The sequence below is a fragment of the Triturus cristatus genome, chromosome 8 (assembly GCF_964204655.1).
Source record: "Triturus cristatus chromosome 8, aTriCri1.1, whole genome shotgun sequence".
In the NCBI taxonomy this organism is placed as follows: domain Eukaryota; kingdom Metazoa; phylum Chordata; class Amphibia; order Caudata; family Salamandridae; genus Triturus; species Triturus cristatus.
Window position 1 is genome coordinate 1129771341 of NC_140591.1, and position 12577 is coordinate 1129783917.

At 49.5% G+C, this 12577-nt stretch overlaps 1 protein-coding gene across 1 annotated transcript in view; it reads right to left on the reverse strand.

Annotated features, from left to right (window-relative positions):
- NMS (neuromedin S) overlaps positions 1 to 11740 on the reverse strand; it is a 367775-nt gene extending 356035 nt beyond the window's left edge. Inside the window, exon 1 of the mRNA XM_085623803.1 lies at positions 11650 to 11740. Within this exon, the coding sequence (XP_085479929.1) occupies positions 11650 to 11740 (91 nt within the window). The remainder of the gene's footprint in view (positions 1 to 11649) is intronic.
- Between the last annotated feature and the right edge of the window lie 837 nt (positions 11741 to 12577).

Consider the following 12577-nt stretch of genomic DNA (forward strand, 5'->3'; position numbering starts at 1 on the left):
GACTGAGCATTTCCTACTGACCATGAAGTATGCAACTCTACATCTTAAGGGCTAGCAGTCTGGGTTCTTCACCTAAGTGCAGCAGCAAGAATACATGTGTAAGCATCACTTTAGAATGACAGTACTCATCACATTTGTGGATCATTAGAATGAATTTCAATTACAGCCCCTAAAGGTATCACAGATTAAATCACAGGTTTACACATATACAGCCAGACACCCTAGCAGGAATGTCTGGCAACATAACCCCACTTTGCTTATGACATCCCCTTATACAGGTACCTCACATTACACATGTGACCTTCAGTCCCTTTAAAAGAAATAACATTAATAAATACACTACGGGTGCAATTACGCCTCTTCACCTCCAGGGGATTCCCTTTTCCAGACATCCCCAACTCATCCCTTCACTCCTTGATGCACTTCTCAATCCTCCTCCAGCTATAGAACAAAAGTTCCAGCCCAAGAGGAGTTAAAATGCTGGCTGAGCCCTTGAGGGGTTATTCTTTTCAAGTCCCGATGAGACTTAGGGAGGGACTTTTCTTGTTGTGATGGGGGAGACTGTGTTGCTCCTGCATCTCCCCCTGCACCCTGGCACACATATGGTGGTGACCCCGTTCTCCTGGGGCCACCACAAGCAGTGAAAACGCTGTTCTGCCCTTGCAGGCCGGTCGTGGCCTGCAAGGCATTATAGGACCTTGTGCATACTAGAGCAGCGGCTCCCCCGCTACTCCGGGGAGAGCCGCGCTGCCTTTGCGGCTGGTGCTTCGCACCTCGTTACTGACTCAGTGGGGGGCCCGGTCCCACTCGGACCCCCAGGTGGGTGCTTCCCTGCAGCTCGGGGAGCCCACCCCCGGCCACTCTTCCTGTTGTTGGGGGCCCAGGTAAGGCGGCTCGGGGAGCCCACTTTTAGCCGCTCCGGCCGGCGCCCTGCCCGGCCCGGCCCGCACCTTCGTGTGCGGCCGCGGGAGCCGGCACATCACTTCTGGTCTGCCCGCACCAGCGAGGGCCCTGAGGAGTGTGACGGCACTCCTCCCTCTGCACCGCATCACACGGGAGCCCAGAGTTGGGGATCCCGGGCCCCCTGGGGGCCATCTTCACGGGGAGCGTGACGGCACTCCCCAACTTGGAATCGGGGCCCGGGGTTGGGGTCCCGGGCCCCAGTTGCCTCTTCTTCGGGGGCCTGGGTGGGCTCCTGGTGCCCCATGCTTGGCTTCACGGGAAGCACAACAGCACTCCCTGACTTTGCTTCGGGGCCCGGGGATGGGGTCCTGGGCCCCTTAAGACCTATTCGCGAGGGGGGCGTGATGGCACTCCCCGCCTCCATCTTCGGTGGGGGCCACGGTGGGCTCCTGGCCCCCCTGCAGGGCATTTTCACGGGGAGCACGACGGCATCACTTCTGCTGGGGGCAGCCCCTGGGACCTAACCCACCCCAGGGGCATAGCTGAGACTGGCGGTGGAGCCCCGCGCGCTTCATTGTCAGTCCACTGAGGGGTCAAAGGTTGCCTACCTACTGGGGGGCATATCTCGGCCTCCAGGTGGCAGATTTTCACAATTTCCGTCTCTTCGTGCTCCTCTTGGCCAGCCCCAGCCACTGTGAACACTCTCCTTTGCCCTCTTGGTTTCAAGGAGGGTGAATTCAGCAGGGAGCTGTCGTCACTGGCTCCCTGCGCCAGCCTTTCGCCTGGCTCTCCTCCTGAGCCTCTCTTCTCCCTGCGCAGAGGCCCCTGCTTCTGCGCACCGGTCCTGGTCTCTTCTCCTGGCGCTGTTCAGGATCCTGGGATAGTCAGGGGGTTCCCCCTTCCCACTACCCATTGCGCCAGGCTCCAGGACCTTCTGCCTCAGCTGACCACACCCCAGAGAAAGCTTCTCTTCCTGTGCATGTTCTTTTAAGAAGTTGGGGAGGGGGCTGGCAGGAAGTCTCTGTTTGCCCTATCACACAGCAACACATCACTTCTCTGGCCCTGCTCCCTCCTTCCTGCCCAGGCCTCTGGGTTGGTTCAAGATGGCATCGTCCAGGGTCTCCTACCACATGGTCTCTGAAAGCCCCTTCCCCCCTCGCTGCCTTCCCTCCCTGGTGCAGTCTGGTGCCTGGCACCCAGTGATAGCTGCTGATGGATGAGCCTGTAGCCCCACCCATCTTCTCTTCGTGGAGAGGAGGTCTTCGCTCTGGGAAGAAAGGTCATCGATCCAGGCTACTGAAGTCAGCCCCCAGCCAGGGCCTGGTTATGGCTGACTCAGAGAAATATGACTGTTCTGGATGACCCAAAAGCAGTACCAATATGACTTTGGACTCTGCAGAATACTTCTTCTCACATAGGTTACAGTGGACTTCGGTGCGTGTCCGGAATTTGTAGGCCTTAGGAATGTAAAACTAGCACATAGGCTCCACATCCCCATAAGGGAATAATGAAGTGAAAAACACAATAAAACACACTGACTTTCCCTGGCATGTTTCTTCCCAGTGTATAAAGCCTATTCCATGTCACCACCCAATTCTGCATAAGTCCTGCCACACCATTCACTTTGTATCTGCTCTGGAGCTGCGCACGCCAGGAATCACCCCTGCGCAGCCCGTACACGTGTGCACACGCATCTACACATGTGTCTGTATGTAACTAGCCCGGTGCCCTTTACTCCTGCTGCTTTGCGGCGACCTGGTTAAGCCAGGGAGGCACCAGTAAAATCCCCATGCAGTCTCTTTCATTATGAGTTCACTGTGGGTGAGTCCCAACTTATGAGGTTCCCCCACAGTAAAAGCTCAACAATTAGGTGCTCAAAAAGCGAAAAAAATCTGGGCGGCCCACAGTGTCATAACCACCTTCTAACACACATGCTCACTGTTCCATCTGCAAAGAGAGTCTTAGAATGCGGGCAAGTAACAATAGTTAGTGGCCGCTATATAAGCCTTCTTCACTATTTCAAGGAGATTAGGGAATTCATTGGGAACTGAACAATCCCTGTTTTGGCTGTTACCTGCGGTTCCAGGAACCTCAAGAACCATATTCAACTGCAGCCTTCCTTGATAACAAGAACAATATCTTCTGCCTTTGGCTAATCAGCAAAGAGTGGCGAAGTTAGGGTTGGTGGTGGGGTATCACTGTTGAGCAATGCATAGAGGGGGTTGGTAGCAGCTCTTGGCCTTTGGCCAGACCATACAGCCAACTCCCACCGAACATGGGCTTCAGCTGCGCACAATGGCTGGCTGCAAGGCCTGGCATGAAGCCAGGCCCCAAGTCCAACCCTCCACAGCTGGTGAAATGCTAATGTACATGTCCTTTAGCCAAGATCAGCAAGGGTTGTCTGCAGGTTCTGCATCCAGCCATTCATGGGTGCCCAAACCCATTATGAATGGCACTTGACCATGTGTAGCGTGGATTATCACGGGGCCTGACCTATGGCCATGCCATGCAACCCACTGTCAACAGGGTTGCAATCCCTGCAACTCAACCCATCAGCTGTTTGCAGCATGGGTTGGCCACAGGGTCTGGTCTTGAGCCAAGACCTGCATCCGGGCATTCGTGAGTGGGAAACACCACTGAACAAGGCCTTCAGCCCTGTAAAACGGGGATTAGGCGCAGGGCCTGGCTACCAACGTTTTGTGGGCAGCCAACCCCACTGTGTACAACTTTCAGCCAGGCACAGTGCGGTTGGCCGCAGGGCCTGGCGGTAGATCAGGCCTTGCTTTTATTCCTCTGCAATGAGCCCCTACTGCATACGGCCATTGGTCCCTGTTTTTCTATTTTTTACATTTGTTTAACGGTTCACAAATTAAAGTCAACAAAAATATCATAGAAGATCTTGTTAGTCACATCATCAGTGATCTCATTAATGATGTCATGAGTGATGTCATAATTCACACTATGTATAGGGTAGCAAGTGTTAAAAGAAATTTTGGGCACAACCAAGTTGTGGACGAAAACCCTCACTCACCCGAGGGTGACATGCTTCATCATTGGGTTCCTCCAACAGATGGGGACCACAAGGTATCCCATGTGGGCTACGACCTAACCCCTGGGGGAAGGAGCTGGAGTGCAAAGCACATGTTGGATCTACCAACTCAAAATGGTAAGTGATTAAAAACTACCTACTAAGGGGCAACAACTTTATTCTTTCTCCCAGAAAGTGGTAGTGATTAAAAAGCAAGTGAAGAAGGGTTAAATATATATACCCTTGTTCTAATTAGGTCATGAAATACAAAAGTCTATGCAAAATGCATTGGAGTAAAAGTGGGTTTTGGGACCCTGCTTTTTTCTTTGCGCCCCTCCCCCCCCTTCATCAAATGACATTCAACTTCCAATCCTTCACCAATGTAATGGGTGCAGTAGGTCTACAAAGTTGTGCAAAGATTAATCAAGCGGGTGGAAAGTTATTAGGGGACAAATATCAGAAGAAGTTCTACCTCTGGGTAAACCTAACTATAACTACAGAGTGGCAACCAGCACTCTATCATATATATATTTAGCTAACAATGTCCACCAATTGGAATTAGAATGTTTAGGTTTAACACACCTTTCATGAATAAATTGTTGATGAAACAAAGAAGAATGGTGAGGACCAGTGGAATTGTAGGATTCTGTTACTGCAGTGGTTAATACATAATTATGGATTCACCATTTTGCCATATAATGTGTTCCATTGTTAGCAGATTTCACACAAAAAAAAATTATTTGTATATCAAATGGATGAAACTAATACTACTGTCTCTTCTACCTCATGGTTTCTAATGTCAACCTTAGATTTTCCATATTTTGCCAAATATTTTAGATAACCTTACCACATTATTTGGTCCTCCAGGCCGCATAATCTTGACAATGGTAAAATTATACAGCGAGAGAAAGAAAGAGACAGAGAGAGAGGGAGAGACAGAGAGAGGGAGTGAGTGTGTATGTGCTATATGAATCCGTTCCCATAATTCACAGTACTGAATTATTTTGCAGGAGATTTGGTTTTACTAAAATAAATAAAACACTTCAACACAGCATTTTTAGTTCCTTTAGTGCTGGTAATAAAAAGAGCTTTCACAGTTACAGTGCTGCTCTTGGAACATTAATCAGCAACCCTGACAAACTCACCCTTGCAGGCTGAGACTTGGTGCAAACATCTACCAATGAATCCTACCCAGTGTGTAAAAACCACATTCTAAAAGCAGAACCCTGTCAGCAAAGAGTTAGACTGGCCACTTTGCACTTTGATATCTACATCCTCAGGCAAACAATGAACAGTAAACGGGTGGGTCTCAAATGCTCTAAATCTTTCTAAAGAGTACTAAAATCAATTAATACATCATGTAATATAAAAAAGCACATATTGGGTAACATGAGCAATACAGTCCTAAATGGCATCTCGGGGTTCAGGTACATTTATAAAATGTAAATGTCACCATGAATCGGTGGCGGATGGTGGGAATGAAAAAAGTTCACCTACTTGTATTGGGGTGACGCCTCACTTCCGTCCTCTGACGCTTCCTGACTCTGAGTCCCGGAAGCACACAGGCTCCCAGAATCACCTAGCCAATCACGACGCTGCTGTCACCAGCATGACATCAGCCTGGTTCAGTGCTCAGACAGGGACTGGGAGCCTGTGCATGTTCTACAGCTGACCATGCAATACAGCCAGGCGGAGAACACGGCTCAAGGCGGCTGACCAAACCGGCATGCGCACTTAGAAAATGCACCAACCACTCCCCCCCGCCTGGACAGATTAGCCTAGCATGGCACCTAAATTGACATGAACCGAGCCAGTGCAGAAAAATTAAATGATAATAACATGTTGTTATTATCGTTTTATTTTTCCTTTTGTGCACTGCTCAGAAGCTGTGGGGCGACGCTCCTCCGCCCTAGCGGAGGAGCCGCCACTGCCACGACGCTCATCATGGTAACATAGCCCCTTATTACACAGTTACCCGTTATGTATTCTCCATATAATACCTTACACAGACACACGCATATATATTTGTATGTGTGACAATGATACATAAACCTAACCTAAGGTGACTTTTACTTGATTGTGTTTTAGGAAAGCCTGATAGGGGCATGAAAGTGTGGACATTTGGGATACATGGTTATTTGAAAGTTTAATCAATTGTGAAATGCATGAGTATGGAGACTTGGTTCAAATAACAAAATAACATGTAGTGAGTTATAGAAGTGAAATGGGTCTGCGGCCACCTGCAGCAACCAAGACTCTGAGACGAACGCAGAGAATCGCCGCAGAGCAGTATAGGGTAATATATCCACCCATATATAATACAGGATTATACCATGTGTAAACAATCGCCTTTTCCCTGTGAACAGATAGATGGATATAATGAGAGCGCACACCAAAGCGGAGATTAATTTGGAACACACTATATTGTAAGGGCATCTTTAAATAGGCTTCAACAAGTTCCTCTCCTTGTGCATCCATGTGTGGATATGATATGAAAACACAGGCACACTCGTTGTGCACTTTCATATTATATGGAACGTTAGGGAAATGTGTTGCACAGTAGTGTAAACTGTCAGTTGTACAGCCCTCATTGTATTTGCTTAGACTCATTTAGATTTTAATGGTATTTTAACAATATGTTAGATACATTTAACAAACGTGAAAAAAAGTTTGAAAAAATGTTTTTAAATGTAAAAATAGTTTCAGGGTCCATTGTTCAGGGGAATGATTAAATGAAACATGCAGCCCATGGCACACAGTCCTACATAGACATGGAAATGTGTTCAACTATACTCGGTACTCACCTACAAATGCACGTGTGTTCCGTTGTGTGTATTCTCGTGTATTGTGTTTTACACGTTAAGCATAAGCAATCGTAGCTTACTTCAGGTCCTGGACAGCGCCGCTTTGCCTCCAGCCCTGGGCCGGCGAGCACCGAGAGATGTCGGCCTCTCAAGAAGGGGCCCGCGAGCTCCTGACTCCAGCTGCGCGCAGGAGGGCCAGGGGGGCGCACGGCACCGAGAGGAGACAACCTGATCCCGGTATTTCTATGAACACAGCAGGTCAGGAATCAGAGAAAACAGCAGCCTCGGATCACAGCTCTGGGGTGCGGGCTGGGGCCTCAGCACCATGGACAGGGGGCGTCGGCTGCAGGGCACAGGGCTCGGGCTTCAGGGCACAGGGAGACTGCAGACCCGGGGGACGGGGGCTTCAGCTGTATAACGCGGGGGCAACTCCCAGGGGCTCTATAACAAAGGTATTAACAGAAGCAGGACACAGGAACTCCATGACACAGAAGCATCAGCAGCACAAGGACACAGGGAACTCCCTGACACACGGGCATCGGCAGCGCTAGGACATGGGGGAACTTCTTAACACAGGGGCATCAGCAGCACCAAGACACGGGGGAACTCCCTGACACTGGGGCATCAACAGCATCAAGACACGGGGGAACTCCCTGACACACAGGCAACAACAGCACCAAGACACGGGGGAACTCCCTGACACAGAAGCATCAATCGCACCAGGACACGGGGAACTCCCTGACACAAGGGCATCAGCAGCACCAGAACATGGGGGAGACTCCCTGAAACAGGGGCATCAGCAGCACCAGGACACGGGAAACTCCCTGACACAGAAGCATCAATCGCACCAGGACACGGGGAACTCCCTGACACAGAAGCATCAACAGCACAAGGACATGGGGAACTCCCTGACACAGAAGCATCAACAGCACAAGGACATGGGAAACTCCTGGGCACAGGGGCATCATCAGCACAACGACACAGGGAACTCCCTGACACACGGGCATCAGCATCACCAGAACACAGGGAAACTACCTGACACGGGGACATCAACAGCACCAGGACACGGGGGAACTCCCTGACCCACGGGCATCAGCAACACTAGGACACTGGGAAACTCCTGGACACAGGGGCATTAGCAGCACAAGGACATGGGGGAACTCCTTAACATAGGGGCATTGGTAGCACCAGGACACTGGGGAACTCCCTGACACAAGGGCATCATCAGCACCAGAACATGGGGGAGACTCCCTGAAACAGGGGCATCAGCAGCACCAAGACACGGGAAACTCCCTGACACAGAAGCATCAATCGCACCAGGACACGGGGAACTCCCTGACACAAGGGCATCAGCAGCATCAAGACACGGGAGAACTCCCTGACACAGGGGCATCAGCAGCACCAAGACACAGGGGCTAAAGCTCTAGGACACAGGGGCAACTCATAAACCCAGATGGAACTTCCTGACACAGGGGCATCAACAGTACCAGGACACCGAAGCTACAGACATAGGGACAACTTTAGGCTCTGGCATGAGAGCTCCACAATACAGGGGCAGTTAAAGAATACATGGCATCAGCAGCACCAAGACACAGGGCTGCTGCTGCAAGACTTAGGGACAATCCTAGGATCAGGAATAGGAGCTTCAGGAGACAGGGGCACCTAAAGGATACATGGGAACTCCCTGACATAGGGGCATCAACAGCACCAGGACACAGGGGCTGCAGCTGCAAGACATACGCACAGCTCTACGATAGGACATTGGAGCTCCAGGAGACAAGGGTAGCTATACATAGGAACTCCCTGACACAGGGCCATCAGCAGCACCAGGATGCGGAGGCTGCACCTCTGAGACACAGGTGTAAATACATGACACAGGGGCATCATCAGAACAAAGACACATCGAGCTACCTGAAACTGGAGTAGCAACAGAACTAGGAAACAAGCGCTTCAGCTCTAGGACGCAGGTACAACCCCTGCATAAAGGGAGAACTTCCTGGCACATGGTTATGAGAACTAGGACACAGTGGCCGCTAGTTTACACAGGGGCATCAACCGCCCCAGGACACAACTTCAGCTCCAGGCACAGATGTGACTACAGAACAACAACAGATGGTCTTCAGCTCTAAGACACAGGAGAAACTCCAGGCACAGGAAGAAGCCCCTTACACAGTTGGATCAGTAGACCCAGGACACAAGAGGCACCAGCTCTATAACACTAGGGCAACTTATGCACACAGGTGGAATTGCACAAGAAAGAGGCATCATCTGAACAATGGCATAGGGCACTCATGTTAAGATAGAAGGATTTTCATGCAAAGATGTTATACAATCATGAGTTTCAAGGCATAGGGCCATTAACTTCAGGACCAAACAACCTACACTCAAAGATGCTGAGTCATGAGTGCCAAGGATATATGCATTAGCTCCAGGATGGAAGAACTTTTTCTGAAACACAGAGGTCATGAACCCTAAAGCAGAGGAGCCTTAGCATCACGACTGGAGACAAAGACATGAATCGTGGGTCTTATGGCACCGGGCATTAACTCCAGGGCAGACAGACATACACTCATGAACCACAAGGGACAGGGCATTAGCTCCAGGTCAGAAGACATACATTCAAAGACATACGTTCATGAGTCCACCGGCACCGGGGCATTAACTCCAGGACAAAAGGGCCTACATGCAAAGACAATGAGTCTAAAGCCCCAATGACAAATGCATTACCTCCAGGATAGAACAACTTACTCTCAAAGACACTGGATAATGATCCCAAAGGCACACAGGTATCAGCTCCAGAACAGACGGACAAGCACTCATGACTCCAGTACACAAATGTATGAGCTCCAGGATAGAAGTACATTAACCGATAGACAGAGGTCGTGAGCCTGAAGGCAGAGGGGCATTAGCTCCAAGACAGGAGGACATTCACTCAAAGACCTGAATCATGAACCATAAGGCACAGGGCATTAACGCCAGGATAGAAGGGCATTCACTCAAAAACACTGACCATTAGCGGCAAGGGTTAGGGCATAAACTCCAGGACAGAAGGACATACACACAAAGACACTGGGCATGAGCCGCAAAGGACAGGACATTAATTCCAGGACATGGTTCATGATCTCAAAGACACATGGAACTAGGTCCAGGACAGAAGGACATACACTCAATGAAAAGGGGACGTAAACCCAAAGGCACACATATGTTAGTTCAAGGACGAAAGTAATTTAACTCAAAGGCAGTGGTTATGAGCTTGAAGGCACAGGGGTCTTAGATCGAGGACAGATGGACATGCACTCAAAGACCTGGATCATGAGCTGTTAAGGCACAGGGATTAACTCTAGCACAAAAGGGCATACACTCAAAGGCCTGTGTTATGAGCCCAAAGACACAGGGCATTAACTCAAGCACATATGTGTCAATCAGCACTAGTACCTCTCTGTTGTCCGCTAATACTGTGCTTTTGACCTGCTGTCCTGGAGTTCCACGTGATGAACTTAAAAAGATCCTTAAAAATAGGTGGTATTTTCAGATCTCAACAGGCGCCTGAGCTCCGGGTGACACGTGCACCCAAAGGCATGAATTAAACCCTTCTGGGAGGGGTAATACGTGCAGTTTGGTGGTGCAGATCAATGGCACCTCATTGCCTTCTTGAGTAAGTACTGAAGGTGAGCGGAGCAAACAAACACCACTTTCTAATCAACACATCGACACTACAAATCCGGTATCATGTTTGAAAGCTGTCTACAGCCAGACGGCATTTGTAAAGTGCACAACAATATATGTGTGACTCTTGTGGTCGGATGTCACGTGCTACTGCTGGCGACAATAAACCAAACCATGATACATTCTACTCGACAAACCGGGCGATATATCGACGTGGCAAACATATGGAAACATGTCTTTAAACAACAAAATGAATCATTCATTTTGTTTATAGAACTGTCCATTTCAAAGCACTGTAAATAATGAGTGTTCGTATCATTCTATACCGTGCCGCCCAACTAGGAGGATGAAAGGCTGGTTTGGCCGTTCCTAGATTACAGCAAAAACGAACTGTGGAACAATTTGTATATTTTCTGATTCATATGCTCATAAATATTTTATATGCAAAATAAAGTTTGTAACTGAAAAAAACACCTGGTCGATAAATGACCCAATTTGAAATAGCAAACTGGTTTTGCGTTATTTCTGTTGCATGTTTTAACAGGAGCGAACTGGTTTTGCTCCAAATTTAGTTTTGTCTCCTGCAGTTTAAACGCAGAGAGTTGTGTTTGCCACAAGCCCTGTCATTTAAGATCAGCAAAAATAGACGTTTTGGTACAAATAACTAATACAGACTGCAATCAACCCCGCGAGGTCCATTTCCTCTCGCACATACAGGAAACAGCACACATGTGCACTATTGTCCACCTGTGAATTAATATAACATGGCCCAGGTCAGTTCGCTGACCCTGACTACATGATGTAACCCGGGTGGGAATTTGGCATTCGTCCATTGGTTCTTTCCTCCTTCTATAATATAGCTATGTGCAAGTAGTTGGCCTTATGGTAGAGTCCTGTGACTGCGACCACTTTTAAATCCCCTTTCCGGTTCCACTTCTCCTACTAAGGGGTGTCCTAGAGACCCTTTCGCCAGCGCCACAGCAAGTGTGACAGGGGCGCTAATGCAAGAAACAATCATTGGCCCCACCCCCTGGATTGGTAGTAAAAGCAGCTTTGATCAGGGGTGAAGCGGGCCCGGTGCCGCTGCACCTGCCGTACTATGAATAGCTACGCCTCCGCTCCTCTCGTGCACTGTAGTAAAACTCCCTTCAAAGTGTGCCCACCTCCCTACAGTGTGTGGGGGAAGACATGCGGGGGCTTGCAGCTAAGTACCCCAGGGTGGACTGGAGCGAGTGTCTTCCCTCCTACCTGAGACGGCCTGCAGCGCGCACAGGCAGAAGAGGGTGAGGAGGAGGCGGAGTTCGGAGCGCGGCGGCTGCTGCTGCTGCTGCCCGGTCATGTTTCTCGGAGTCTGTTTCTCGCCTGCCGGAGAGTGGACTTTTTATGCGCTCTTAACTCCTGGAGGCAGGGGAGAGGGGCGCGTGCCTCTGATGGGCCGGAGTGAGGGGGCGCCGTCATTCGTAACACAGTGCGTCCGATAGCATGGGGACCAATCAGCACGCACCCCCTCACGCGCCAGCTCTGTCCTTATCCCTCAGATCAGCACGATTTTTTTCCCAGGCTTCAATAAGAGTAGAGTGGAGAATCCATAGTGCTGGCCAACCGGGATTTAAGACATATCTCCACGTTTTTGAGCGAAGACTGGAGAGTTGCTCTTGGACGGGTGCTACGTTATACGTATTGATTACTTTCTTAGAATGTGTCTTATGTTCCAGACCTCCTAATGGCAGCTACTTGAATAATATCAGCCCAGCGCACGCGCCACAACTTCCTGTGGTGGAGCAAGAGCTCGTGTCTCCTGGGTCACCAGCCAGGACCAGGCAAACAGCAATTGTTTAGATTCATGGAGACACCTTTCCAGACAGCACCAATCGATGTTAAGTGGATAGCCAATAAATACCAAGACATCTACCGCAACTGATACATTTGCTGTTAATTGGAAAGAAAAAACGCTGCTTTTCGGAAGGCGTAGGAGGTAGCACGTAATTCGTAACTTCTGTTTCAGGAAAGCGCGCCCTTAGACCAGCTCAGACCAGGAACGACATTGATTATTTTGGATTCAGGTGTGACGTGAGTTCATGCGCAGGGCTTCAATAAGGTGAAGACCTGTCACCTTTTAAAGTCAGGAACTTCCTTTAGTGCAGCCTCGGGGTCAAAGAGCAGAGAGAGGCCATGA